This window comes from Mustelus asterias, chromosome 13 (assembly GCF_964213995.1).
Source record: "Mustelus asterias chromosome 13, sMusAst1.hap1.1, whole genome shotgun sequence".
Classification (NCBI taxonomy): domain Eukaryota; kingdom Metazoa; phylum Chordata; class Chondrichthyes; order Carcharhiniformes; family Triakidae; genus Mustelus; species Mustelus asterias.
In genome coordinates, this window is record NC_135813.1 from 9996462 (window position 1) to 10022363 (window position 25902).

At 46.3% G+C, this 25902-nt stretch overlaps 1 protein-coding gene across 1 annotated transcript in view; it reads right to left on the reverse strand.

Annotated features, from left to right (window-relative positions):
• LOC144503046 (coiled-coil domain-containing protein 180-like) overlaps nt 1–25561 on the reverse strand; it is an 88816-nt gene extending 63255 nt beyond the window's left edge. Inside the window, exons 1-10 of the mRNA XM_078227548.1 lie at nt 25502–25561; nt 22098–22193; nt 20670–20833; nt 18674–18784; nt 14753–14832; nt 11678–11766; nt 9424–9546; nt 5872–6045; nt 3176–3291; nt 878–1004 (exon numbers count right to left, since the gene is read on the reverse strand). Of these exons, the coding sequence (XP_078083674.1) occupies nt 878–1004; nt 3176–3291; nt 5872–6045; nt 9424–9546; nt 11678–11766; nt 14753–14832; nt 18674–18784; nt 20670–20833; nt 22098–22193; nt 25502–25561 (1140 nt within the window). The remainder of the gene's footprint in view (nt 1–877; nt 1005–3175; nt 3292–5871; nt 6046–9423; nt 9547–11677; nt 11767–14752; nt 14833–18673; nt 18785–20669; nt 20834–22097; nt 22194–25501) is intronic.
• Nucleotides 25562–25902: the final 341 nt, after the last annotated feature.

The window sequence follows — 25902 nt, forward strand, 5'->3', positions numbered from 1 at the left end:
AAGTGAGAGGCATGGTGGCACAGTGTTAGCACATAGCTTTAGGGGCCCAGGTTCAATTCCAGCCTCGGGTAACTGTCTGTGGGGAGTCGCAACATTCTCCCCATGTCTGCGTGGGTTTCCTCCGGGTGCTCCCGTTTCCTCCCACACTCCAAAAATGTACAGATTAGGTGGATTGGCCATGCTAAATTGCCCCTTAGTGTTCCAAGATGTGTAGGTTAGATTGATTAGCCATGGGAAATGTGTGGGGTTGCAGGGATAGGGTGAGGAAGAGGGCCTGGGTAAGATGCTCTGGTAGAGGGATGGTGCAGATGTGATGGGCCAAATGGCCTCTTCTGCACTGTAGGGGTTCTATGAATCAGCATCCTAATGCAGACAGATTTACAGTACATTCCTAGCATTTGCTGTTTGAATTTTGGGTCAGATCTGTCACACCTCTCGAAGGGTGTAAGTTATATAGCCTTAGGGGTCCTGTTGCAACAATTAGTTTTATTAGCGTCACCAGTAGGTTTACATTAACACTGCAATGAAAATCCTCTTGTCACCACACTCCGGCGCCTGTTCGGGTACACTTAAGGAGAATTTAGCATGGCCAATGCACCTAACCAGCTCATCTTTGGAGTGTGGGAGGAAACCGGAGCACCCGGAGTAAACCCATGCAGACATGGGGAGAACGTGCAGATTCTGCACAGACAGTGACCCAAGCCGGGAATCGAACCCGGGTCCCTGGCACTGTGAGGCAGCAGTGCTAACCACTGTGCCACCGTGCCGCCCCGAGCCCCGTACTGAGCAAGGAGAAAAGGAAATATATAAATATTTTCCCAAGTACAGTATTTTATTATTTCTGTCAGTTTGGTACAAGGTTGAAGAGTTCACATACCGATTTATAGATTTCTGTTACATCGAAGCATTTACTGATCACAGCACTGAACCTTTGCAGCTCCTTTTCTGACATGGCAGGGTAATTTTGAACTATCTTCAGCTGCTTTTGAAAAAAGCTAACATATCTGTGTATAGAATAAAACCCAAGTTAAAACAGGTTACAGTGTTACACGAGAGTGAAATAATCAGGATACCAGAAAGCTGAGTTAAAAACAGAAATACTCAGCCGGTTGGGCAGCGTCTGTGGAGAGAGAAACAGAGTTAACCTTTCAGGTTGACCTTTCGTCAAAGCAGCATTGTATTGTTACACTGAACACATTAAAATGAACGCGATAAGGGTAAGGATAGAATTGGCTGTCAAAAGTAGGCTTCACAAATAAAAAAATTGCAAGACAAGTTATTGAAAAAGGGTAGGAATAGCAGTCAGGGTTGACAGGAAAATTGTGATAGACTCACAGGACCAGCCTTTTCAAATTGGAGATCATTTCCCCAAAAACAAATGAACTTAGTGACTCTCAAAACAGGGGCTGAAACAGAAATGTATGGAGAGGAGTGTGAGCACTTTACTCGTGACAGATTGTGGGGAGGATTTAGTGGGACTGATGGGGGTGTCGTCCACTGGAGAACCAGTGGGAAACCCCTATCAACACTGTGCAGGAGGTCCGACAGAATGAAGTGTCCATCAGGCACATAACTAACCATCACAGGGTCTCCCCTGGGACTGTGGATCCCAAGGACGGAAATCCTGCTTGCTGAGGGTTGCCAATCAATCAGAGGCCGGCACCTCCTCACTGCAATTGGCGCCACTGGGAGCACTGGCCGCTGCCGGTAGTGCATCCACCAGAGGTCCAGGGTCAAGGAGGGACACTGTGTCAAAGGTGAGCAAGGTTGGGGTAGGAGTCACAGGAAGGAGGAGGGGTAACAGGAGATAGGGAGGCAGGGTGGTCAGAAGCAAGGACAGGGGATACTTTCAGCAATCTGCCCCTTTCTGATCTGGGTCCCTGAATTAGGTACAGAATCTGTGCCCCCGAGGGGTTGGTGGAAAATCCATAGGGCTTCAGGAGATGTGAAAAAGTAATGTGGCTCCCATTTAATCCCTGAGTCGCCACTAAATAGCTATGGGCTCCAGGATAACTGGTGTCAGTTGGCACGTCAATGAGCCTGATTGATATTCTGCCAAAGGTGGGCAGGATTCCCGCATTGAATCCTCCCTGCCCAAAATTCCCAACATTGGGAATCCAATGCAGGTATTCCTGCCCAATTCTCACAGCCCCCAGTGATCATGCCTGCTCTGGTGGGGCTCAGTTAAATTCTGCCCATGTTTCAACCATGGCGATATATTCTTAATAACGATGCCATAAGTTTATAAAGGAACCTACAACCTTCACAAAAATTCAACAGAAAAATATGGTATGGGGTGTGATGCTGGGGTGAGGGAAGAGGGATTTTAAAGTTTATTTATTAGTGTCACAAGTAGGCTTACATTAACACTGCAATGTTAATGTAAGCCGACTTGTGACACTAATAAATAAACTTTAAACATCCAAATGCACTTCCCAAAGATATAATCAGACAATATTTAGCATCCAACTACACACGGAGATATCAGAACAAATGTTCAAAGACTTGGTCAAAGTAATTGGTCTTAAGGTGCATCTTAAAAGTTATTATGAAAATCCCCCAGTCGCCACAGTCCGGTGTCTGTTCGGGTACACTGAGGAAGAATTTAGCATGGCCAATGCACCTAACCAGCGCGTCTTTCGGACTATGGGAGGAAACCAGAGCACCCGGAGGAAACCCATGCAGACACGGGGAGAACGTGCAGCCTCCGCACAGACAGTGACCCAAGGCGGGAATCGAACCCGGGTCCCTGGCGCTGTGAGGCAGCAGTGCTAACCACCGTGCCACCCACTGGTGGACACTGAAGTGGGAGGTGGGGGGGTGGGGGGTGGTTGGCTTGCAATTTTCACAGACCAAATAATTCTTCATGCTCAAATTTTGCATTTATTGAAAATACAGTGATTTAGTTGAAACTGACAGCCAGTGAGCAGAATAACTGGTCAGAAGTAGCAACTAACTGGAAGGAAATCTTCATATTTGAGAGTCAACGTGAATGATTATTCCTACTGAAATACTGGCCAGCGTCTTTCTCTGTGCATCGGAACAATTGTTTAACTGGCAGATCTTAGCATGGGCTTTTCAACTGAAGGCCATCAAATTCATTGAGAGAGCTAACAAAAAGAACAGCAGAGAAACTTATTTTTTAAACAAAGCCTTGCAGGGTCGAAATACTTGCCCCTTTCTGATCCCATCCAGCAGGCAAATGGCCTTCTTGTGGTCTGACTTCAGCTCTGCTTCTGTGTTTCTCTGTCGCAGCTGATCAATAAGCTGGTCCAGATTTGCTTCCCTCGCCTGATAAAAGATTTATACTTTTAACAGAAACACAAATACTTGAATTTTGGTATGAAATGTTTGACGACTTAAAATCTAAAAGCTCTGTTTTCGTCTGGAAGAAGCATGTGGAATAAGTACGGCCAATAGATGGTACACACAACCCTTTTTTTTAAACATGATTCTGTTTGTGTCGTTAAATCTGGGAATATTGCCAATTTCTACTATTTCAAGACATCAAGGAAACCACTAGTCACTTTAATTAACTGCATTTGCTGATGCAAAAACCATGGCTGGGATTTTACCCGGAATCGGGGCGGGTGAGGCTTGCAGAACGGCATTCTCGATGGCCTCGGACGGGATCTTACGAGCCTCACGCGGGCGAGGCGGTAAACTTCCAGTACATAACACCAGATAGGATCTTAGATGTGACTTCACTTAGAGAAAGCTCTCCTGAAGTTTCTCTTCAACCTTGTGAAACACATAATTAGATCCAGTTTGCCTTGTCACTTTTCCACATGCCTCTCTGTACACCCTCCTACTTGTCTTACAAGGTGCATTTTGCAGTACCAGTACAACCTTGGACCCCGGAACACAACAGCGGTGGGTGGGCGGAGCATCTACAAGTGGATCTTACAGATTCAGTGTCATCGAGGAGGTCAAATGAGTATTGTGAGCAGTTTTGCGCCCTGTATCTAAGGAAGGATGTGCTGGCCTTGGAAAGGGTCCAGAGGAGGTTCACAAGAATGATTCCTGGAATGAAGAGCTTGAAGTTTGAGGAACAATTGAGGACTTTGGTCTATGCTCGTTGGCGTTTAGAAGGATGAGGGGGATCTTATTGAAAATTACAGGATACTGCGAGGCCTGGATAGAGTGGATGTGGAGAGGATGTTTCCACTAGTAGGAAGAACTAGAACCAGAGGGCACAATCTCAGGCTAAAGGGATGAACCTTTAAAACAGAGATGAGGAGGAATTTCTTCAGCCAGAGAGTGGTGAATCTGTGGAACTCTTTGCCGCAGGAGGCTGTGGAGGCCAGATCATTGAGTGTCTTCGAGGCAGAGATAGATAGGTTCTTGATTAATAAGGGGATCAGGGGATAATGGGGAAAAGGCAGGAGAATGGGGATGAGAAAAATATCAGCCATGATTGAATGGCGGAGCAGACTCGGTGGGCCGAGTGGCCTCATTCTGCTCCTATGTCATATTGTCTTATGGTCCATCTTCCGGCTGTAGAGTGTTCCTGGAGATCCATCTTCTCCCTTCAATGTTGGGTCAGTGATATTGGGTAGCTTTTTAATATGGCACCCAGATATGATAGCAGGACTTGTGCCATCATGCCCGTCCTGCCATCGAGTATGGCACTAAACCCCTGGGTGCATAATCAATGAAGGTGGGGCTGGAAGATGGTGCGGTTTTCCACCAGCATCTGCAGTGGGAAATATTCCACAGTCCCACCCCTGCCCTGCGACTTAGTTCCAGGGGGGAGAATTCTGCCCATTTATACTGGCCTTGCTGGTCATTTATTCCATATTATGTTTTGCATGATAAAGATCTACTTGACCTCCCTACAAGTTTAGAGTGATCATCTACAGTTGATGACGGGGATGGAACATTATTGCCAATACCGACTTACCCTATTTTGTGAGATTGTGTGGTCACTTAGCAAAATAAAAAGACAATGGTGGTAATTTCCAATCTACTGTGGAGATTAAACCATCATTATGAGTCAGAAACAGTCTCTTATAGAAATTTAAAGCTGCATTGTCAGATCCTCCTGGGAGCAGGAACAGAGTTGGACAGAGCCGGAACATGTCAGCGTTGGCAGATATGCCAGTTTCCAGCTATTACACACATTGGCTATTTTAGGGTTGGCAGTACAGGACTGGCAGGGCTACCCACTGGCAAGTTACAGATAGCCAATTAGTCTTGTTAAGAGCCTTGTTAATGTCAATTGAATGAACGTGACGGGCAATTTCCTGCACTGGTGGGGGACAGATTAGGTGCCCTTACTGCCTGCCTGGGTGAAGCAGCTACTGCATGCTGCCCTGTGGAGGGACTCCCAATGGTGGCCTGACTGCAAGAACTATTTCTACTAGTTTTTAATTAAAGTTTTAGAAGTTAGTGCAAGGAAGCCGCCGGTGTTGAAACACCCTCTCTGTTACTTACAAAGAACAGTACAGCACAGAAACAGGACCTTTGGCCCTTCAAGCCTGCGCCGAACACGTTTACCTCTCTAAACCAACCGCTTATATCCCTCTATCCCCCTGCCACCTCAGCCTGCTGCTCCTCTCAAGCTTGAAGGTCTCCAATTGGCGCTCATGCAGCGAGATCCTTCATTAGAGAGACAACTTGTCTGTATGCCAATTACAAGGACTCCGCTCCAACCAATGTTTGTATCCCTCCCCTGAGATGGGTTTGAGAATAGGAAGTAGTTACAATTTCTCTTTCCTACCCCCGTAAGGACAACCCAGCCCTTAATTTCCATTTGTTTCAATGGAAAGGGAATTGATTCAATTTCCATAATGTTGGCTTTGTGCTGCAATGGTGAGTTGCAAATTCTCCACAATGGGATTCCACACCGGGCACCCACCCTTCACCCACCTGATTTACTTTATCGTGCTTCTTCCGACAGCCATCCAGCTGCTCTTTCAGTTGGTTTTCGTGGTCGGCCAGGTTTAATTGGTGCTCCTCCCAAAGCTGAATGGCTTCCTTGCTAACGTTGTATATAGCCTTGCACTGCAAGTCCATCTCGTGGGCTAAATTCTCCATTTGTTTCTATCGAGGTGGGATAAATGGAAGACAAGCTACATCAGGGAGGTTGCAGTCGCTGCATGGAAACATTCAGAGCATCTTCCTGGCATTTTACCATTTAACGATTTCCTCCTAAAAATTACTATGGCGGCTCCCAATGGCTTGGCAGTGTTGAGTTAGCTGATCTTACTTAGGGGTCTCAGCACATTGCCCTCAACCAGGGAGAGCCCAGATATCTGTTCCAATCACTATTTTAAAAATTCCAGTGTGTGTGAGTGCCAGGGAAGAACAGGATTAGCTTTAATGGTTCACTCTGTCCCTCACAGCCCACTACCACACTTGGAATACTGTGTACAGTTCTGGTCACCCTATTATAGAAAGGATACTATTAAACTAGAAAGAGTGCAGAAAAGATTTACTAGGATGCTACTGGGACTTGATGGTTTGAGTTTTACGGAGAGGCTGGATAAATTGGGACTTTTCTCCCTGGAGCGTAGGAGGCTTAGGGGGTGATCTTTGCAATTTTGGTCCCCGTATTTGCAGAAGGATGTATTGGCCTTGGAGGGAGTACAGAGAAGGTTCACCAGGTTGATACCGGAGATGAGGGGGTTAGCTTATGAGGAGAGATTGAGTAGATTGGGCCTGTACTCGTTGGAGTTTAGAAGGCTGAGGGGAGATCTTATAGAGACATATAAGATAATGAAGGAGCTAGACAGGGTAGAGGCAGAGAGATTCTTTCCACTTAGAAAGGAAACAAGAACTAGAGGACACAGCCTCAAAATAAGGGGGAGTCAGTTTAGGACAGAGTTGAGGAGGAACTTCTTCTCTCAGAGGGTAGTGAATCTCTGGAATTCTCTGCCCATTGAAGTAGTGGAGGCGACCTCGTTAAATATGTTTAAGTCACAGGTAGATAGATTTCTGATCAATAAGGGAATTAAGGGTTATGGGGAGTGGGCGGGTAAGTGGAACTAAACCACTATCAGATCAGCCATGATCTTATTGAATGGCAGGGCAGGCTCGAGGGGCTAGATGGCCTACTCCTGCTCCTATTTCTTATGTTCTTATCTTATAGAAGTCTATAAAATAATGAGGGGCATAGATCAGCCAGATAGTCAACACCTTTTCTCAAAGGTAGGGGAGTCTAATACTAGAGGGCGTAGATTTAAGGTGAGAGGAGAGAGATAAAAAAGGGTCCAGAAGGGCAATTGTTTCACACCGAGGGTGGTGAGTGTCTGGAACAAGCTGCCAGAGGTAGTAGAGGCGGATACAATTTTGTCTTTTAAAAAGCGTTTAGACAGTTACATGGGTAAGATGGGTAGAGAGGGATATGGGCCAAACGCGGGCAATTGGACTCGCTTTGGGGTTAAAAAAAGGCATGGACAAGTTGGGCCAAAGGGCCTGTTTCCATGCTATAAACCTCTATGACGAGGTTTACAAATGAGGGATGTCCACTGCAGCAAGGTATAACGAGTACCCACAGAACCATATTCCATCAAGAATAAATGCTTTTAGGAGGGAGGAACATGTGCAATGGCCCAGTGGTATACAACAAAAAGCCCCAAGGGTCAATTATTACTTGCCTATACTTATACTTCCATTCACACCCAGTCTGGCTGCAAGATGCTACCAGAGTATAGATTTTATGATATATTCCTCTCTTTACCTTTAGTAAAAACGAAACCAAAGATGTTAGGTTATCTCACATTCCATGTAGCAACTGAAAAGACCCCAAATAAAATAAACTGATACATAGAAACCAGAAGCAGGAGTAGGCCATTCGGCCCTTCGAGTCTACACCATCATTCATTTTGATCATTGTCATGTGAGTGTACCATTAAGAAAGGTCTTTTTTAAAAAATCATGCAGCTTACAGCTTCAGTGATGTCATGGGGGCGGTCAAGCTAAGCTGTGGCAGTCAGGTGATAGGGGTTTTTTTCTTTGGGCTTTTAGTTTCATTTTGGGAAGCAGCAAGCTAAGAAGCGGTCTCTTTCTCTCCCTGTTTTTTTTTCTTTGTTTGGTTCTGCCTTAAATAAGCTGTGTTTTGGAAAATAGATTTGACTACAACCTCTTCTGAGTTTCTTCACAAGGGATTTTCGGCATTCGACCCAGGAGATGGGATTCCTGTAACAAGTGGGCATTAACCTATGCTGTATTGTGTTTATTTGGAGGATTTGTGTATTGGATGTTGGCTTTGGTTGGAACACACTAGAGATATTTCCTTAGGAGTTATACATTATCGTGGTTATGGTGTTTCTTGTTTGTAATTGTTAAAAGTTCTTGCTCATTGCCTTACTATACATGTCAACAACATTCTTAATTAAATTTTGTTTTTGATAAAAGCTCCTCGTGGGTCAGTTGAATCACACCTGAAGTAAAACCTCTCATGCTCATCCTAGCCAAATTCAACATAAAACATTACAGGTCAGGCGAACTTCGTAGAACACCTTGAAATATCCGACCTGACTTGTAACATCCTGGCTGATCATTGAATTCAATATCCTTGATCCACCCCCTCCCCCCCCCCCCCCCCCCCCGCCGCCCCCCCATATCCCTTAATCCTTTTAGCCCCAAGAGCTCTATCCAATTTCTTCTTGAAATCGCACAATGTTTTGGCCTCAACTACGTTCCATGGTAGTGAATTCCACACATTCGCCGCCCTCTCGGTGAAGAAATTTCTCCTCATCTCAGTTCAGCTCATTGTGAAGCAGAATATACCAAGCGTTGGAATGTTCACCCACTAATAAGGAACGTGAGCTGGGCATTAGAACGTCGTGAGACAGGTTAGTCTTACCCGACTGATGATTACAAAGTGATGTTGCAATAGTAATCCTGCTCAGTACGAGAACCGCAGGTTCGGACATTTGGTGTGGGTGCTTGGCGGAGGAGCCAATGGTGCGAATCTGTGGAATTATGACTGAACACCTCTAAGTCAGAGTCCCGTCTAAAAGTTCTAAAAGGTTTACCCCTTATTGAAACCTAAAAGCTATGAACATATCCACTGCCTCTATTCTTCTCCCTCTAGTGGGGAGAATATCATTGAAACCAGCTGCTCAGTATGTGGGGAAGTCTAGGTGGCGACCTGAGTTCCATTACTCCATACTCCAGTATTCCTGAGGGCGTCTCTCAAGGAGGATGTTGTTTGCCATTGTGACCTTTGGTGTACTAAAATTCCTGCCTCTTCCCACGGCAGAACAATTCACCACAAAACTACTCCACAGTTGTCTCACGGTTGTGTGGAATTCACTACCATGGAAAAGAAGGGTTTCATCCCTTCAGTCTGAGCAGGATTTTAATTTAGTTCCGACCGCGTGCAATGGCTTCCCACTGGAATCGCCCAGTTTATTCAATTACCAAGGACCCTTTGGTGCTCCTGGTTGTTCAAATACAAATAAACATACTTACATCCACGGTGGACTGCTCGTTTTCACACTGACGTTGCAAATTGCCAACAATTGGAAGAAAGTCGGACATTATCAGCTGTCTGGCCTCCTCCTTTGAACACACCTCTAAGCTCACAAGCATCTCCTGAATCATGTTGTACACAGAACATATATTAGTGTGAATAATGCGATAACTAACCTGACACAGTACAGAACCTCAAACACCTGTACCAGAAAATGATTCAAATTGCAGAATGTACTTTGGCCGGCTTGTAAAGACAGAAGGGAACAAGCCAGGATTTTTCACTGATTTTCTTGCAGCGTGCTATTGGGGAAGGTGACATTGTAAACAGTCACTTCTTTTAATGCTTGTTCTCAACATACGTGCAACGCTGAAAAGGTCACAATTAATGCATCCCTGGTCATATTCCTGATAGTGGGCCGATAGAATTAAAAAGGAAAATAGTTTATTGGCTTCTTTAGAATCATAGTATCCCTACAGGGCAGAAGGAGACCATTCAGCTCATTGAGTATGCACCGACCACAATCCCACCCAGACTCTATCCCCATTACTCCATGCATTTACCCTAGCTAGTCCCCCTGACACTAAGGGGCAATTTAGCACGGCCATTCCACCTAACCAGCACATTTTTGGACTATGGGAGGAAACTGGAGCACCCGGAGGAAACCCACGCAGACACGGGGAGAACGTGCAAACTCCACACAGACAGTGACCCAAGCCGGGAATCGAACCGGTCCCCTGGTGCTGCAAGGCAGCAGCGCTAACCACTGTGTCACCGTGCTGTCCCCCCAGGATATTTAGCGAGGGACCAAATCTGTATAAAACTGACCGACCGGGCTAAATGAAAAATGTTCTTGTCATCATCAGAACCACCCAGATCTGGACAAAGAATGACAAGAGGCTATCAAGTGCACCGGCAATAAGACTCTTCCACTTCCATTTCCCAGTAATGCTGGAACCTGGAATAGTTAAGGATTGAATAATTGCCTTACCACAATGGCATTGCCACCATCGTCACTCACCCAGCCTCAGCAGCACTGTTATAATTAATATGGGGTGGTGCTGGGGGATTTTACACTCCCATTTTCGGGGGAGCAGGAACAGCAGAGGTGGGGGACAATCGAGCAGTAGAGGACTTTCCCTCTCGATTGACCCCCCCCCCCCCCCCACCCCATGCCAGTGACCTAAAGGGAATAAGTCGGGATCCATATTTGCATCTATTTAACTATACGTTAGGATTTTACACCTGATAGCAGCGCCCCCTCAATTCACGTCGGTGTGCTGACAGGTTCTCTCCACAACATGCATCTGGTGACCAGAACCTGCCGGAGGCGCACAGGTGAGTACAGCCCCAGGGGTCAGAGCCGGGGGGCTGCTGGGGCGGAGGGGGCTCCAAGGGGGAGATACTGGGGTTAGGGGGGGGTGTTCTGATGGGGAAGAGCTGTGGGGGTTCTGTGGGGGAGGTGCTGGGGGGTTCTGTGGGGGAGGTGCTGGGGGATTCAGTGGGGGAGGTCCTGGGGGTGTTCTGTGGGGGAAGTGCTGGGGGCTTCTATGAGGGAGGTGCTGGGGGTCATGTGGGGGAGGTGCTGCGGGGTTCTGTGGGGGAGGTGTTGGGGGGTTCTGTGGGGGAGGTGCTGGGGGGTTCTGTGGGGGAGGTGCTGGGGGGGGTTCTGTGGAGGAGGTGCTCGGGGGGGGGTACTGTGGCAGAAGTGCAGTGGAGGCAGGGGGTTGGTTCCATGGGGAAGGTGCAGGGGGATTTCATGGTGATGGGGGGAGAATTCTGTGATGAGGCATTTTTATTTACATTGTGGCGCTCTTTAAAAACGACGCCCCAATCTTTCAAAAGCTGGATTTGCTGGCGGGGAGGGCTCATCCACCAGCGTGAGTGACATCGTGGGAGCTGGCGCTTGGATTTTTATTGACAAAGTGTCTAAAAATACGGCAGCAAAAGCTGGCACCTACTCTCTGCTTTTCACACCCAAGGTGACACTTTGCCCACGGAGTGCTGTAAATCTCTCCAACATTTGAACCACCTTCAAAAGGTGTTCTTCCGTGTCCGGCGTGGCTTTCCTCGGGATACTCGGGTTTCCTCCCACAGTCCAAAAGAAGTGTATGGGCCGTGCTAAATTCTCCCTCAGTGTACCCGAACAGACGCCGGAGTGTGGCGACGAGGGGATTTTCACAGTAACTTCATTGCAGTGTTAATGTCAGCCTACTTGTGACACAAATAAACAAACTTAAGACATGTACCCACCTCTACATTTTCAATTTCTGTCATCCAATCACGATAGAGTCTTTCATAATATGCCTGCAATTTACTTGTGTATTGAATATGTAGTGAATCTAGAAAGAAAAGATGTTTAAATGTGTTATTATTAAAGCTTCTGTATTGTAAGGGTATATTGTATCACTTCATACAGGAGTAAATTGCTTCCCAAACTGCAGCATGCTTTTATTTTCAATCCTGAGCTCTATATCTGAAGCACAACTATGGAGATATTTAATTGTGCCAAACTATTAGGTGGGGTAGTGATGGCCAAATGGCATTCATGTATATTTTTTCATTAAAAAGAAGTTTAGTAAAGCTCTCCTATTTTTCCAATATTAAAATAAAATTCATTTTACATACAATTTACAGCACAGAAACAGATCATTTGACCCAGCTGAAACTGTGGGCAGAGTCCTCCCATGACCCTGGTAGCGGGATCAATGGTGGGCACGGGGGAAATTCAGCGGAAAGCAACGCCGGAGTGAATTTCACAGTGGGATCTCCCCACCCGATCCATGTCGGATCAGGAAAGCCACTGGAGGCTGGCATGAAACCGATTTGCATCCCACGAATGGATGCAAATGAAGGCATGACTGGAATCTTCTCCCAAAGCCCGAATTTCCACGAGGCTGGCGGGAAAACACACCGGTCCGGAACATATCTGGACAAATGTGGTGCACAAAAGGCAGGACTTACCCGAAGAAAGGATATTATTAAACTAGAAAGAGTGCAGAAAAGATTTACTAGGATGCTACCGGGACTTGATGGTTTGAGTTTTGAGGAGAGGCTGGATAGACTGGGACTTTTTCCCCTGGAGAGTAGGAGACCTAGGGATGATCTTATAGAGGTCTATAAAATAATGAGGGGCATAGATCAGCTAGATAGTCAATATCTTTTCCCAAAGGTAGGGGAGTCTAAAACTAGAGATCATAAGTTTAAGGTGAGAGGAGAAGAGATACAAAAAGGTCCAGAGGGGCAATTCTTTCACACAGAGGGTGGTGAGTGTCTGGAACAAGCTGCCAGAGGTAAAAGTAGAGTGGGTACAATTTTGTCTTTAAAAAGCATTCAGACAGTTACATGGGTAAAATGGGTATAGAGGGATATGGGCCGAACACGGGCAATTGGGACTAGCTTAGGGGTTAAAAAAAGGGCGGCCTGGGCCAAAGGGCCTGTTTCCATGCTCTAAACCTCTATGACCCTAAAGCTTGGGGCTGCCTTTGCAGTTCGGGAAGGAGGCTTGGATCCTGGAATGCCACAGCAGTGGGTGCAGGGTGAATCTACCAGGTGGGTCTTAGAGTTTCAGTGTTATTAAGGAGGCCTGCCTTCTTTCTTCATTGGTGGGTCAATGATGTCGAGAACCTTCTTAATATGGTACCTGCATATGATGGCAGGATGAGTGCTATCAAGCCCACCCCACCATGTAATACTACGCAAAATCCCCAGATACATAATTAATTATGCTGGGGATGGAAGGTATAGCGTGGTTTTCCGTCATCCTCCACAGTGGGAAACACTCCTCTTCCCTGTCCCCCTGCCCCCGTCACTGGATTTAGTCCCGGGTTGGAGAATTCTGTCCTGTGCTTCTGTCCCACATGAGATAATTCCCACTCTCCTTCATCTAACTTTATCTGCATATCTTCCTGTTCCTTTCTCTTTAAGATATACTTACCTAACCTCTTCTCCTTAGTTGCATTGATGCTATTCGCCTCAAAAACTCTATGTGGTATCAAATGCCACTTGCTAACCGTTCTTCAGTTAAAGAAGTTTATCCTGCGTTTGTTATAGAACTTGTTAGTGACTATCTTAGAGTTATGGTCCAGTTTTGCAATCCCCCTCCCCAGTCCCCAGTGGAAACACCGGATTGGATTTCCACCCAGTCAGGATGATTTGAGAGCCCTTTAGAAATGGCCGGCAGATCCCAGTTCCAGGATTCACGACTCAGTTCCCGGGTTTCCGATTTTCAGCTGTGTCTTTTAAGGGTGCAGGCTGGTTCAAGTCACAACCCCGCACCCTGTATTCCCAACCTGGCCACTCCATTGTGGAGAGAGGCGTGTCCTGGTCCTTTACGGAACTGGGCCAGTTGGGTTCAGGAGGTTCAATAGGCTAATGGATTCCTGGGCTCACAGCCATGCCTCATTATGTATCCTGAAACACCTGGTCCAGTACTGGTGACAGTGTCCATGGAAATAATGCACTCGTTAGCACACTTATCTTACAAGTTTACAACTGATTTAAAAATCACTAAGAAATGTTATGTGATTTTGTTAACCTGCATCCTGCATGAAAGAACGTTTTGAAAGGTAATTCAAAAGTTCCTCCTCATGCTCCCATGCCAAGACATGCCACCCACACACCCTCTGTGGCCACTCATGCCCCTCATGAAAAGGTATGCTCCCCAAGCAACTTCTGTAGCCCCTCATGCCCCAATGCCAAGGTATGGCCCATAACTAACCCCCATGGCAAGCAACAGCATTTCCATGCACACTTATTTGGAGGGTCAAAGGGCCTGTTTCCTGTGCTGTACTGTTCTTACCCATAACGTAATAGAACCAATGAACCCCATAGTGACAGTGGAATGTGTAAAAAAAGGCTTTAAAAAGGTAATTCTTGATAAATTTCTATTTTCTTAAAAAACATCCTCTATTTTATTATAGGCCAATAAAAGTGCCAATCATCCAGGCCCATTAGAGTATCAATAGTTGAAACTGCAAGTACCTGAAACCTCTTTGTCTAGCGTAAACAAACATTGCAAAATTAACAAATTGATCAGAGAACCAGAGCTGTCAATCAAGTAATGTTTGCCCTAGGGCTCAGGTCGTTCAATAGGCTAATGGATTCCTGGGCTCACAGCCATGCCTCATTATGTATTCTGAAACAGCTGGTCCAGTACTGGGGCCAGTGTCCATGGAAATAATGCACTCATTAGCACATTTATCTTACGAGTTTAGAACTGATTTAAAAATCACTAAGGAATGTTCTGCGATTGTGTTTACTTGCGTCCTATCAAAAGGAAATCAAAGCTCCTGATGATTTCTGTCCACTTCAGTTATATATGCTTACCTATCTCTTGATTTAAAGCTCGTACAGAGTTATACCACTCAGCCAGCATGGTTTTGTTGAAGTCAAAAGGCTTCACGTTTCTGCATAAACCATAAATAAAACCAATGACAAACAGAAAGGTTTACATTCCAAGTATACATTAAATAAGATATACTCAGCGAGAGAAATGCGTCCCAATCAAAAAGAGCTAAAAATGTTTCGACCAGGTTTGCCCAACCTATTTGTCAGTGTGTGTGTGGGAGCGGGCGGGGGGAGGGGGGGGGGCACATTTCAGTATTTCTGTCACTCAAGGGGCCAATGAGCAAATTTCGGACAGATAATCATGGAATCATAGAATCTACGGCACGGAGACAGGCCCTTCGGCCCAAACTGGTCCATGCTGACCAAAATGCCCATCTAAGCTAATCCCAGTTGCCTGCATTTGGCCCATATCCCTCAAAACCTTTCCTATCCATGTATCTGTCCAAATGCCTTTTAAATGTTGTCAATGTCCCTTCCTCCGGCAGCTCATTCCACATATGTACCATCCTCCGTATAAAAAAGTTGCTCCTCAGGTTCCCATTAATTCTTTCCCCTTTTAACTTATGCCCTCTGTTCTCAATTCCCAACCCTGGGGAAAAGACTGAGTGTATTCACCCTATCCATGATCTTATAGACCTCTATAAGTTCACCCCTCAGTCTCCTACGCTCCAAAGAAAAATGTCCCAGCCTGTCCATTCTCTCCCTATAACTCAGTCCCTTGTGTCCTGGCAATATCCTTGTATATCTCTTCTGCGCTCTCTCCAGTTTAATAACATTTTTCCCAAAACTAGGTAACCAAAACTGAACACAATAGTCTAGATGCGGCCTCACCAACATCCTGTACAACTGCAACATAACTTCCCAACTTCTATACTCAATGCCCTGACTGACGAAGGCTAGCATGCCAAAAGCCTTCTTCCCTGCCCTATCTACCTGTGACTTCACCTTTAGAGAACCGTGCACCTGAACTCCAAGGTCCCTCTGTTCCACGATACTCCCTAAGGTCTTACCATTCACTGTGAAAGTCCAACCTTGATTTGACTTTCCAAAATGCAACACCTCACACTTACCTGTATTGAACTCCATTTGCCATTTCTCAGCCCACTTTCCCAGGTGATCAAGATCCTGCTGCAATTTTTGATAACCTTTCTCACCATCTACAATACCACCTATTTTAGTGTCATCTGCAAACTTACTGATCATGCCTTGTACATTTTCATCCAAATCGTTGATATAGATAACAAACAGCAACAGGCCCAGCACTAACCCCTGATGCACACCACTAGTCACAGGCCTCCAGTCCAACAAGCATCCTTCCACCATTATCCTCTGCTTCCTACCATCAAGCCAATTGTACATCCAATTAGCTAGTTCTCCCTGGTTTCCATGTGACCTAACCTGCCAGAGCAGTCTACCATGTGGAACTTTATCAAAGGCCTTACTGAAGTCCATATACACTACGTCTACTGCCCTGCTCTCATCACCTTTCCAGGTCACTTCATCAAAGAACTCTACCAATTTTGTCAGGCATGATCTCCCATGCACAAAGCTGTGCTGACTACTCCTAATCAAGCCCTGTCTTCCCAAATGCCTGTATATCCTATCCCTCAAAATCCTCGCTAGTAAATTACCCATCACAGATGGTAGGCTTACCGGCCTATAATTCCCAGGTTTTTCTTTGCAGTCTTTCTTAAATAAGGGCACAACATTTGCTACCCTCCAGTTTTCTGGTACCTCACCTGTGGCTAACGATGATGCAAATATCTCAGCCAGGGTTCCCACAATTTCTTCTCTAGTCTCACACAGTGTTCTTGGATATATCTGGCCAGGACCAGGAGATTTATCCACCTTCATACATTTTAATGCACCCATTACCTCTTCTATTGTAATGTGAACTGTCCCCAATATATCGCCATTAACTTTCCCAGGTTGCCAAGTCTTCAAGTCTTTCTCCACGGTAAACACAGAGGAGAAATATTCATTGAGAACCTCACCCATCTCCTGCGGCTCCACACATATATGTCCACTTTGGTCCTTGAGGGGTCCTATTCTCTCTCTAGTTATTCTTTTTCCTTTAATATACTTAAAGAATCCCTTTGGATTCACCTCAATCCTCTCAGCCAAAGCTACCTCATGCCCCCTTTTTGCCCTCCTAATTTCTTCATAAGTATACTCGTACATCCCCTGTACATTTCCAGGGAATCCCTTGATTGCAACTGCACGTACCTGAGCCATGCCTCCTTCTTTTTCCTGGCCAAAACCTCAATATGTTTTGCCAAGCAGGGTTCCCTACTCCTGCCAGCCTTGCCCTTCACCCTAACAGGCACATATAGACCCTGAACTCTAGCTATTTCACTTTTAATGGCCTCCCACTTGCCAGAGGTCCCTTTTCCCTCAGAGAAGCTACTCCAATAAACCCTTGCAAGCTCCTGTCTAATTCCATCAAAATTCACCTTGCCCCAATTTAGAATTTGCATCTGTGGACCAATTTTGTCCCTTTCCATAAATATGTTAAAATTAATAGAACTATAGTCACTGGTCCCAAAGTGGTCCCCCACCGTCACCTCAGTCACTTGCCCTGCCCTATTTCCCAAGAGTAGGTCAAGTTTTGCTCTTTCCCGAGTAGGACCCTCTGCATACTGCCTGAGGAAACTTCCCTGAACACACGTAATACCACCCTGTGTAGCCCTTAACATCTAATGCCCTCTTGCATCGAAATAGATGCCATTTAATCCAACAGGTTTTCCCCACTCCCTGTCGTGCTCCTATCATCTTTATTCAGCTTGCCATTGCTGAATACTGCATCTCCGTTCAGCCCCTCATTTGCTTCCCTGCTGCTGAGGGTCCCACCCCCTTGCCAATTTAGTTCAAGCCCTCCCATGTAGCACTAGCAAATCTGCCCCCCAGGATACTCGCCCCAAGACCGGAAAATCCCACCCGAGGTCAACAGACCTTTGCATGGTCCCCACCACCACCCCCCTCCCCTCAGTGGCGACTCCCCCAGCAGGCTGACCGCCCCCCAGGCTGACCCGCCCCACTCCAGCCCGCCCCAAGACCGCTGTCTTCCTTCCGTCCCCATCGATCCCTATGCAGAGTGCCAGCAGGACTCCTCCAGACCCACCGATCGCCCCCTAGGCCCCGCCCCATCCAGCCCCGCCCCCATATGCTCCAGCCCCTTGGCACTGCCCCATGCCCGATGGGCAGTGCCAAGGTGCCTCCTGGGTATTGGCACTTTGCCCCTTGGGCAGGGCCAGGGGGCTCAGGCTGGCAGTGCCAGGGTGCCCATGCCCAGGGGGAACCCAGCCACCGCCCAACCCTCTGGGGGGCCCCAATTTCCCCCCCCCCCCTTCATTCCAACAGGGTCGAGCCGCCAGCTCCCTGAAAATGGAGAGCTACTGTATTCCCCGCCGGAGTGAAATACTCTGACGGGGTGGGAGATGCGAGCGGGCCCAAAGACTTCAGTCCTAGGCCCGCTAATCGTATTTAAATTATATTACAATGGCCATGGTAAATTGTCTTTGCACCTCCCCGCCGATTTCCGGCGTGGAGCTGACACTACCGGAAATCTGGTGCTGGAAGACGCAAGCGGGGCGCGAACGCTCGCGCGAATCCTGCGGATCGGCTGATGTGAGAATGTCCCGGCCCGCTCCACTAATTTTCTTGCGCAGCGGGATGGCAGAATTGCGGCTCATATCTTATCTAAATCAATGCCACCACTCTTTCCCTCAATGCACTCACAGGAAAACCCTTTTCCCAGACGAGAATGAAGAGAAAAATAGCATATCTTGGAATTCTGAAATCACAACACAATGTCAGAAATGTGTCTGCCAGCATCTGAAAGAGATAGGCTAATATTCTAGGTGTGTCCCTTCATCAGAAACGTGTTTTTAAAAATCTTACGCAATATCCTCAAGACGCTGGATGCGTTTGGCATTTAGTTTTTGTTGTTCTTTCATTAATTTCTCCTTCTCCGTTGCCAATCCAGCATTCCAATCCTTGGCTAAAAATTCTCTGTGAACGGAACAAGTAAAACAAATTCAATTTGTTCAATACAGCCAAACAAATCTGATAGCAATGTGGTAATATTCAATGCTGAAAGCTGTTTGATGTTATATAAAACTCTACCGATTCTTGTCATGGTGCTCATTATCAGGGAGTGAGAACAGGAACAGGCGGAGAATGAAAATCCTGATTTCCTGTCACCATGTCCAGTATTTACAGTGATTGAGCTCATTAAAAAGCACACTGAGAACTTATTTATAGAGGGTGATGTTCAGATTCTGGTGGGGGCAATAGGCTGCACGCTGGGTTTGACACAAGCTAGGTGAAGTCAGATACAAGGCAGTGAGACAGCCATGACCTGACATGGGACCGGGCCCCAGGAAACGCAGACTGGCACAGAGGGAAACTCGGTCTTTGGCACACAGAGGCTATCATGACATTGCAGGGTGCAAAGTTTAGTTTATTTAATATTGTCACAAGTAGGCTTACATTAACACTGCAGTGAAGTTACTGTGAAAATCCCCTAGTGACCACACTCCGGCGCCTGTTCGGGTACACTGAGGGAGAATTTAGTACGGTCAATGCACCTAACCAGCACGTCTTTCGGACTGTGGGAGGAAACTGGAGCACCCAGAGGAAACCCACGCAGGCACGGGGAGAATGTGCAGACTCTGCACAGACAGTGACCCATACCAGGAAGCAAACCCAGGTCCTTGGCACTGTGAGGCTGCAGTGCTAACCACTGTGCCACCGAGTGAGTCGTCGAAGAGCATTTGGACATTCTGCTGATGGTACAGGGGCGTTAGAGGAGATGAGGGGGTGCGGGGGAGGGAGGTGGGGAGGGGAGACAGCCAACCACAACTGGGAGGCCACATGAGCACAAGAAAGGCAGCAGTTGGCAATTCAAGCGTGACTCTCAGGTTTTGGGTCCAGTGTTGTTGAGCAGGAACATCCTCTGCGGGAAGGGCAGCGTATGTCCAAGCTGAAAGCAGTAGGAGAAAAGATGAGGTAAATTAAGATATCAAGGTAATGTGTTTTGATTTTAAAATCTTGGAAACTGCGGGTGAAGGAAAGACTGAATGAGGTAAAGAGCCTTATGGTTTTGACTTCCTGGGAAAGAATAAGTTGAAGTAAACGAACTTGATTTCAACTCAGCAAGCTTGCAGGGAGAGGAAATACACACACACACACACACACACACAATGGCATTTGACTGATAGCAAAATTCCAAGATGCAATGACCAAAACAAAATTGATAAAGATGGTGACCGTTTTTACTTTTAGAATCATAGAACATAGAACATTACAGCGCAGTACAGGCCCTTCGGCCCTCGATGTTGCGCCGACCAGTGGTACCAATCTAAAGCCCCTCTAATCTACACTATTCCAATATCATCCATATGTTTATCCAATAACATAGAATCTTCTCAAGGGCAATTAGGGATGTGCAATAAATGTTGGCCTGGCTTAATGTGACACTCACATCCAATGAGTGAATAAAATAAATTGTGCCACCTTGCAGAGTGGCACAGTGGTTAGCACTGCTGTCTCACAGCGCCAGGGACCTGGGTTCGATTCCCGGTTTGGGTTACTGTGGAGTTTGCACGTTCTCCCCGTATCTGCGTGGGTTTCCTCCCACAGTCCGAAAGACGTGCTGGTTAAGTGCATTGGCCGTGCTAAATTCTCCCTCAGTGTACCCGAACAGGCGCCGGAGTGTGGCGACTGGGGGAATTTCACAGTAACTTCATTGCAGTGTTAATGTAAGCCTACTTGTGACACTAATAAAGTTAAATGTAAACTTTTTTTTAAAAAGAAATTAAATTAACCAGCTCAGCAGAAACATGAAAAAGTCCTTTCTTTCTACAATTGTAACTGTGGTAACACAGAGACTTACCTGAATTTCTGAAGGATGTCATTCTTCTTGAAAGCATTCAGCTTTTGCACTTTAGCATTATGTTTCTGACGCTCTGCCATCTCTTGCATCAGATTGGCTTCCATCAGATTCACATACAGTTTATTCATTGCTCTCTGATTTGCTAGCAAGGCCTGGTTTACCAGCTGTGCCAAATCAGGACAGAATTGTTATTCAGAGCAAGTATGTTTTTTATATTACACCTAAATTATATTTTGCCCTAAGTTTGAGCCTGCATTCCTACTTCATTGCCTCAACTTGTCGCCATGACCAGCAATCATATGTATTTCCGCTCGAGTGATATTTTGCTTACAATGCTCTACAACTTTGAATGAAGCCTATAACTGCTATGACACACCCACGATTACTGAAATCTGATGGACACACTGGAACACACTAGGACGGTTAACAAATGTTGTTAATGTCACAATACATCAGCGGGGCAGGATGTGAGCTAATGAAGTGACTCAACTATCCATTTTTACAGTGCCTCATAGGCTGTGGTGCTCTTGGTTAGAGACTGTCTTTTACAAAACTCAGCTTACATGAACAAAGCACAAAGAAAATTACAGCATAGGAACAAACCCTTCCGCCCTCCAAGCCTGCACCGATCATGCTGCCCGACTGAACTACTCTTCTGGGGACCATATCCCTCTATTCCCATCCTATTCATGTATTTGTCCAGACGCCCCTTAAAAGTCGCTATCGTATCTGCTTCCACTACCTCCCCCGGCAGCGAGTTCCAGGCACCCAGCACCCTGTGTGTAAAAAACTTACCTCGTACATCTACATGATGCCATGCCTTTTTCCTTCAGTGATGTTCAGAATGGGAACAGTTACCTGAGCGCACTCCATTCATAATATTAATGCTGTCACCAGAGCTGTCAATACTAAACAAATCCTCAGTCACAGTTAAGCATGAGGAGTCCATTCATTTGAGAATATAAACACGACTAAAGGCTGAGTCCATTGCATTGGTTGTGAAGATGGCCACGAAGCTGTAATATATTCATCTACTCTCCTCTTTCTTATCTTGAGGCTGGGTCCATCTGATGAATACAAATGCAACACTGCTTGTGGGCCAGGAGGAGCGAGAGTGCTTCCTCCAGGTCCAGTAAGCTTATCTGTAAACAGATTCCATCCACCTCCAAGGTCTTCCCTGAACAACATTCCTGCTGAACTCCAGCCGGAATACACAGTTCCATATTACTAGTGCACAGCTGCACAAAAAGATAAAAGATGCCATGTACGGAGCAAAACTGGCCACGCGTAACAAAGCTTTGCAAGAAACATTGCCTGGCCCGTCCCATCACTGTCCACTCTCACGTCACCTTCGCTGACTCCCTCTGACCCACCTCCACAATTACAGTTCATTCTGAAATGAAACGGATGGAATTATTTTGTTCTTACCATGGCTTCTTTATCAATAAATCGATAAATATCGCCTGTCGGTACGAAAGCGATCTTCTCTAAAGCCTCCAAGCAGTCCTTAAACACAGTTGTTATCTGAATCACAGATATACATTGATATTATTGAAATTCTCTGTGTATCATTTTGGCTCATTAGAACACTACTGATCCTTAACCAGTCAATAAGATCCCAGAGACAAAAACAAATTACTGCGGATGCTGGAATCTGAAACCAAAAGAGAAAATGCTGGAAAATCTCAGCAGGTCTGGCAACATCTGTAAGCCACGACGTGGAGATGCCGGTGTTGGACTGGGGTGGGCACAGTAAGAAGTCTCACAACACCAGGTTAAAATCTAACAGGTTTAGGGGAGAAAAAAACCAGAGGGCATGGGTTAAGGGTGAAAGGAGAAAAGTTTAAAGGGAACATTAGGGGGGGCTTCTTCATGCAGAGTGGTGGGAGTGTGGAATGAGCTGCCAGATAAAGTGGTAAGTGCGGGGTCACTCTTAACATTTAAGAAAAACTTGGACGGGTTCATGGATGAGAGGGGTGTGGAGGGATATGGTCCAAGTACAGGTCAGTGAGACTAGGCATAAAATGGTTCGGCACAGACAAGAAGGGCCAAAAGGCCTGTTTCTGAGCTGTAATTTTCTATGGTTCTATGGTTTATTTGGATCACAAGCTTTCGGAGCGTTGCTCCTTCATCAGGTGCGTGGCTACATAGAGTCTTTCTACGTCTTTTAGCTTTGACAAAGGGTCATCTGGACTCGAAACGTCAGCTCTTTTCTCTCCTTACAGATGCTGCCAGACCTGCTGAGATTTTCCAGCATTTTCTCTTTTGGTTTCGGATCCCAGAGACACATCATGAAGAGGTAAGACAGATTGGTATCAATCCACAGCATTGACATTGGAAGCAAAGTACTATTGCATATTAACAGACTTCTAATCATCAGAATTAGGCTGTAACACTACATTCTGCACTCTCTCGTTTCCTTCTCTATGAACGGTATACTTTGTATAGCGCTCAAGAAACAATACTTTTCACTGTATGTTAATACATGTGACAATAATAAATCAAATCAAATCAAAAACAATCAACATGATTTTCCCATCAGCCTCCAGGTTTCACAAGCGCTGAGCCAGTTTACTTAACCAGAGGTGGCCTCCTAATGGGAGACAAGATTGGGGTGGGGTGTGGGCAGCAGGGCCCAACAGGTCCAGAGGTCATCCCTGCTTGCCTGGGTGCTGCAGCAGCCACAGACAGCCCTGTTCATCATGCACATCGTATATAGTAATGAACTGGCTGCAAAAGCAGGTTGGAGAATGGACACGATCATTGTGAAGCACACTATCCTTTGCTTACCTTCTAATACAGCCTCCTGCTCCTGTCAAGCTTGAAGGTCTCCAGATGGCCCTCTGGCTTTGAAAGTGTGTCCACCATCCTTAATTGGACAGCGAACCTATCCTTTGGCCACTAATTGCCCACCCTGGGAAAAATCATAATGAGCAACTGTTTCCAACACAGTGCAGGCTTCAACCCACACTGAATCTGATGGTAGGGGTTAGAGTCTGTTCAGGGAAAACCCTGCTCTATGTTTCCGAGTGATCAAATTTGAACAGTAATGATGAAATCAGGAAAGGTCATTAACCTGAAATGTTTGCTGGAATTTAGTTTGAGTTTGGTGTCGATGGGGTCATTTCATCAGACTGGAGAGTGGGCACCCCACCAACTTCCTGACTCCACCCCAATTAAGGTTGCAAAGAACAAAGAAAATTACACATAGGAACAGACCCTTCGGCCCTCCAAGCCTGCACCAACCATCTGAACTAAACCCCCAACCCTTCCGGGGACCATATCCCTGTATTCCCATCCTATTCATGTATTTGTCCAGACGCCTCTTAAAAGTCACTATCGTATCTGCTTCCACTACCTCCCCCGGCAGCAGGTTCCAGGCACCCAACACCCTCTGTGTAAAAGACTTGCCTCGTACATCTCCTTCAATCATTGCCCCTCGCACCTTAAACCTGTGCCCCCTAGTAATTGACTCTTCCACCCTGGGAAAAAGCTTCTGGCTATCCACTCTCCATGCCTCTCATGGTCTTGTAGAATTCTATCAAGTCACCCCTCAACCTCACATCATCCCCTTCAGAATCAGAACTTGGAGTTGAAATGTGATTTCACCTGACGCAGGACATTTCTTAAACGATTATGTTTGGACTTCCAGTGAGAACAATCCCAGTTTATTCAATCTCTCCTCATAGCTGATACCCTCCACACCAGGCAACATCCTGGTAAATCTTTTCTCTACCCTCTCCAAAGCCTCCACATCTTTCTGGTAGTGTGGCGACCAGAACTGAACACTATATTCCAAGTAATTGAGGCCCTTCGTGTGACAGACAGGGGTGAGGAGTTCATCATGTGGGAGCAAGCAAGTAAACGTGGGCAGAGTTGTTTGCAGGCTCATGGGGCGGGGAGGGAGTGGCTGTCCCTCATTCAAAAGCATTCAGTGCCAAATCGATGGACACTGCCTCAGGAAGGGGGTCCACTGAGAGTTACTGTCTGCTGCGGCTACCGATCCCCGTCTGCTGCAACCCCTGTCCCACAACCTCCATCCCACCAACTGTATCCAGCAACAATCCGAGGCCTCAGGTGGGTATCGTACCAGCGGCAGCCAGCATCTCCCTGGTGATACTGCTGCTCAATAGATCCTCTGATTGGCTTGCAGCTTTCAGCGAGCGGGTGGGACTTCTGCCCCCGAGATCACTGACCCCGGGGAAAGGCCCATCACTGATCTGTCAGGTGCCTGAGTGCTATATGATTCAGTGGCCCTATGCCTGAAAGAGGCAATGTAGAGCTTCCACCAGTTCTTTAGCCAGTGGCTGAGACACTCCATTCCCTCCATACAATTCAGGGCAATACCTCTGTTTCTTTCACCTGAGATGCTGTCTGATCATAGAATCATACAACCCCTGCAGTGAAGAAGGAGGCCATTTGGCCCATCGAGCCTGCATCGACAATAATCCCACACAGGCCCTATCCTGTAATCCCATGTATATTCCCTGCTAGTCCCCCTGACACTAAGGGGCAATTTAGCATGGCCAATCCACCTAACCCGCACATCTTTGGACTGTGGGAGGAAACTGGAGCACCCAGAGGAAACCCACGCAGACACGGGGAGAATGTGCAAATTCCGCACAGTCACCCAAGGCTGTAATCAAACCCAGATCCCCGGCGCTGTGAAACAGCAGTGCTAACCCCTGTGCCACCGTGCCGCCCCAATCTGCTGAGTATTTCTTGAGTTTTCTGTTTTCATTTCAGATTTCCAGCAAGATAATATTGTGTCAGCTACCCAAATGGAAGTAGGTATATCATTGCAGGGAACCATTTTTGTTACCGCAACTAACCTGGAGAACATGGTAATAAATCAAAAATGATGAATGATCAACAGTCGGATGGAAAGCCATCTTGTGCAATGTCTGGGACAATTTTGTGCGATTGTCTGGAATTTCTGTTTGAAAACCCGTGGATTTCATAGAATTTGTAGATACCCCAAAAGCTCAAACTACATGAAACTCAGAGGTGAGGGGCTTTGCACAGGGCCAGGGTAAATATGAGGCACGCAGAAAACAGAATTCCGACAATAACTCAAAAACTATTTACCCGCTTCACTCTTTCCCTTTCAAATTCCTTGTAAGTTCGATCGAGTTTCTTGATCAATTTTCTCCTCCGCAGCGACTGGTTCACAATCGCTTCCCATATTTCCTGCAGTTTCTACAAACAGAAGTAAGGTTTTGAAAGAACTGAT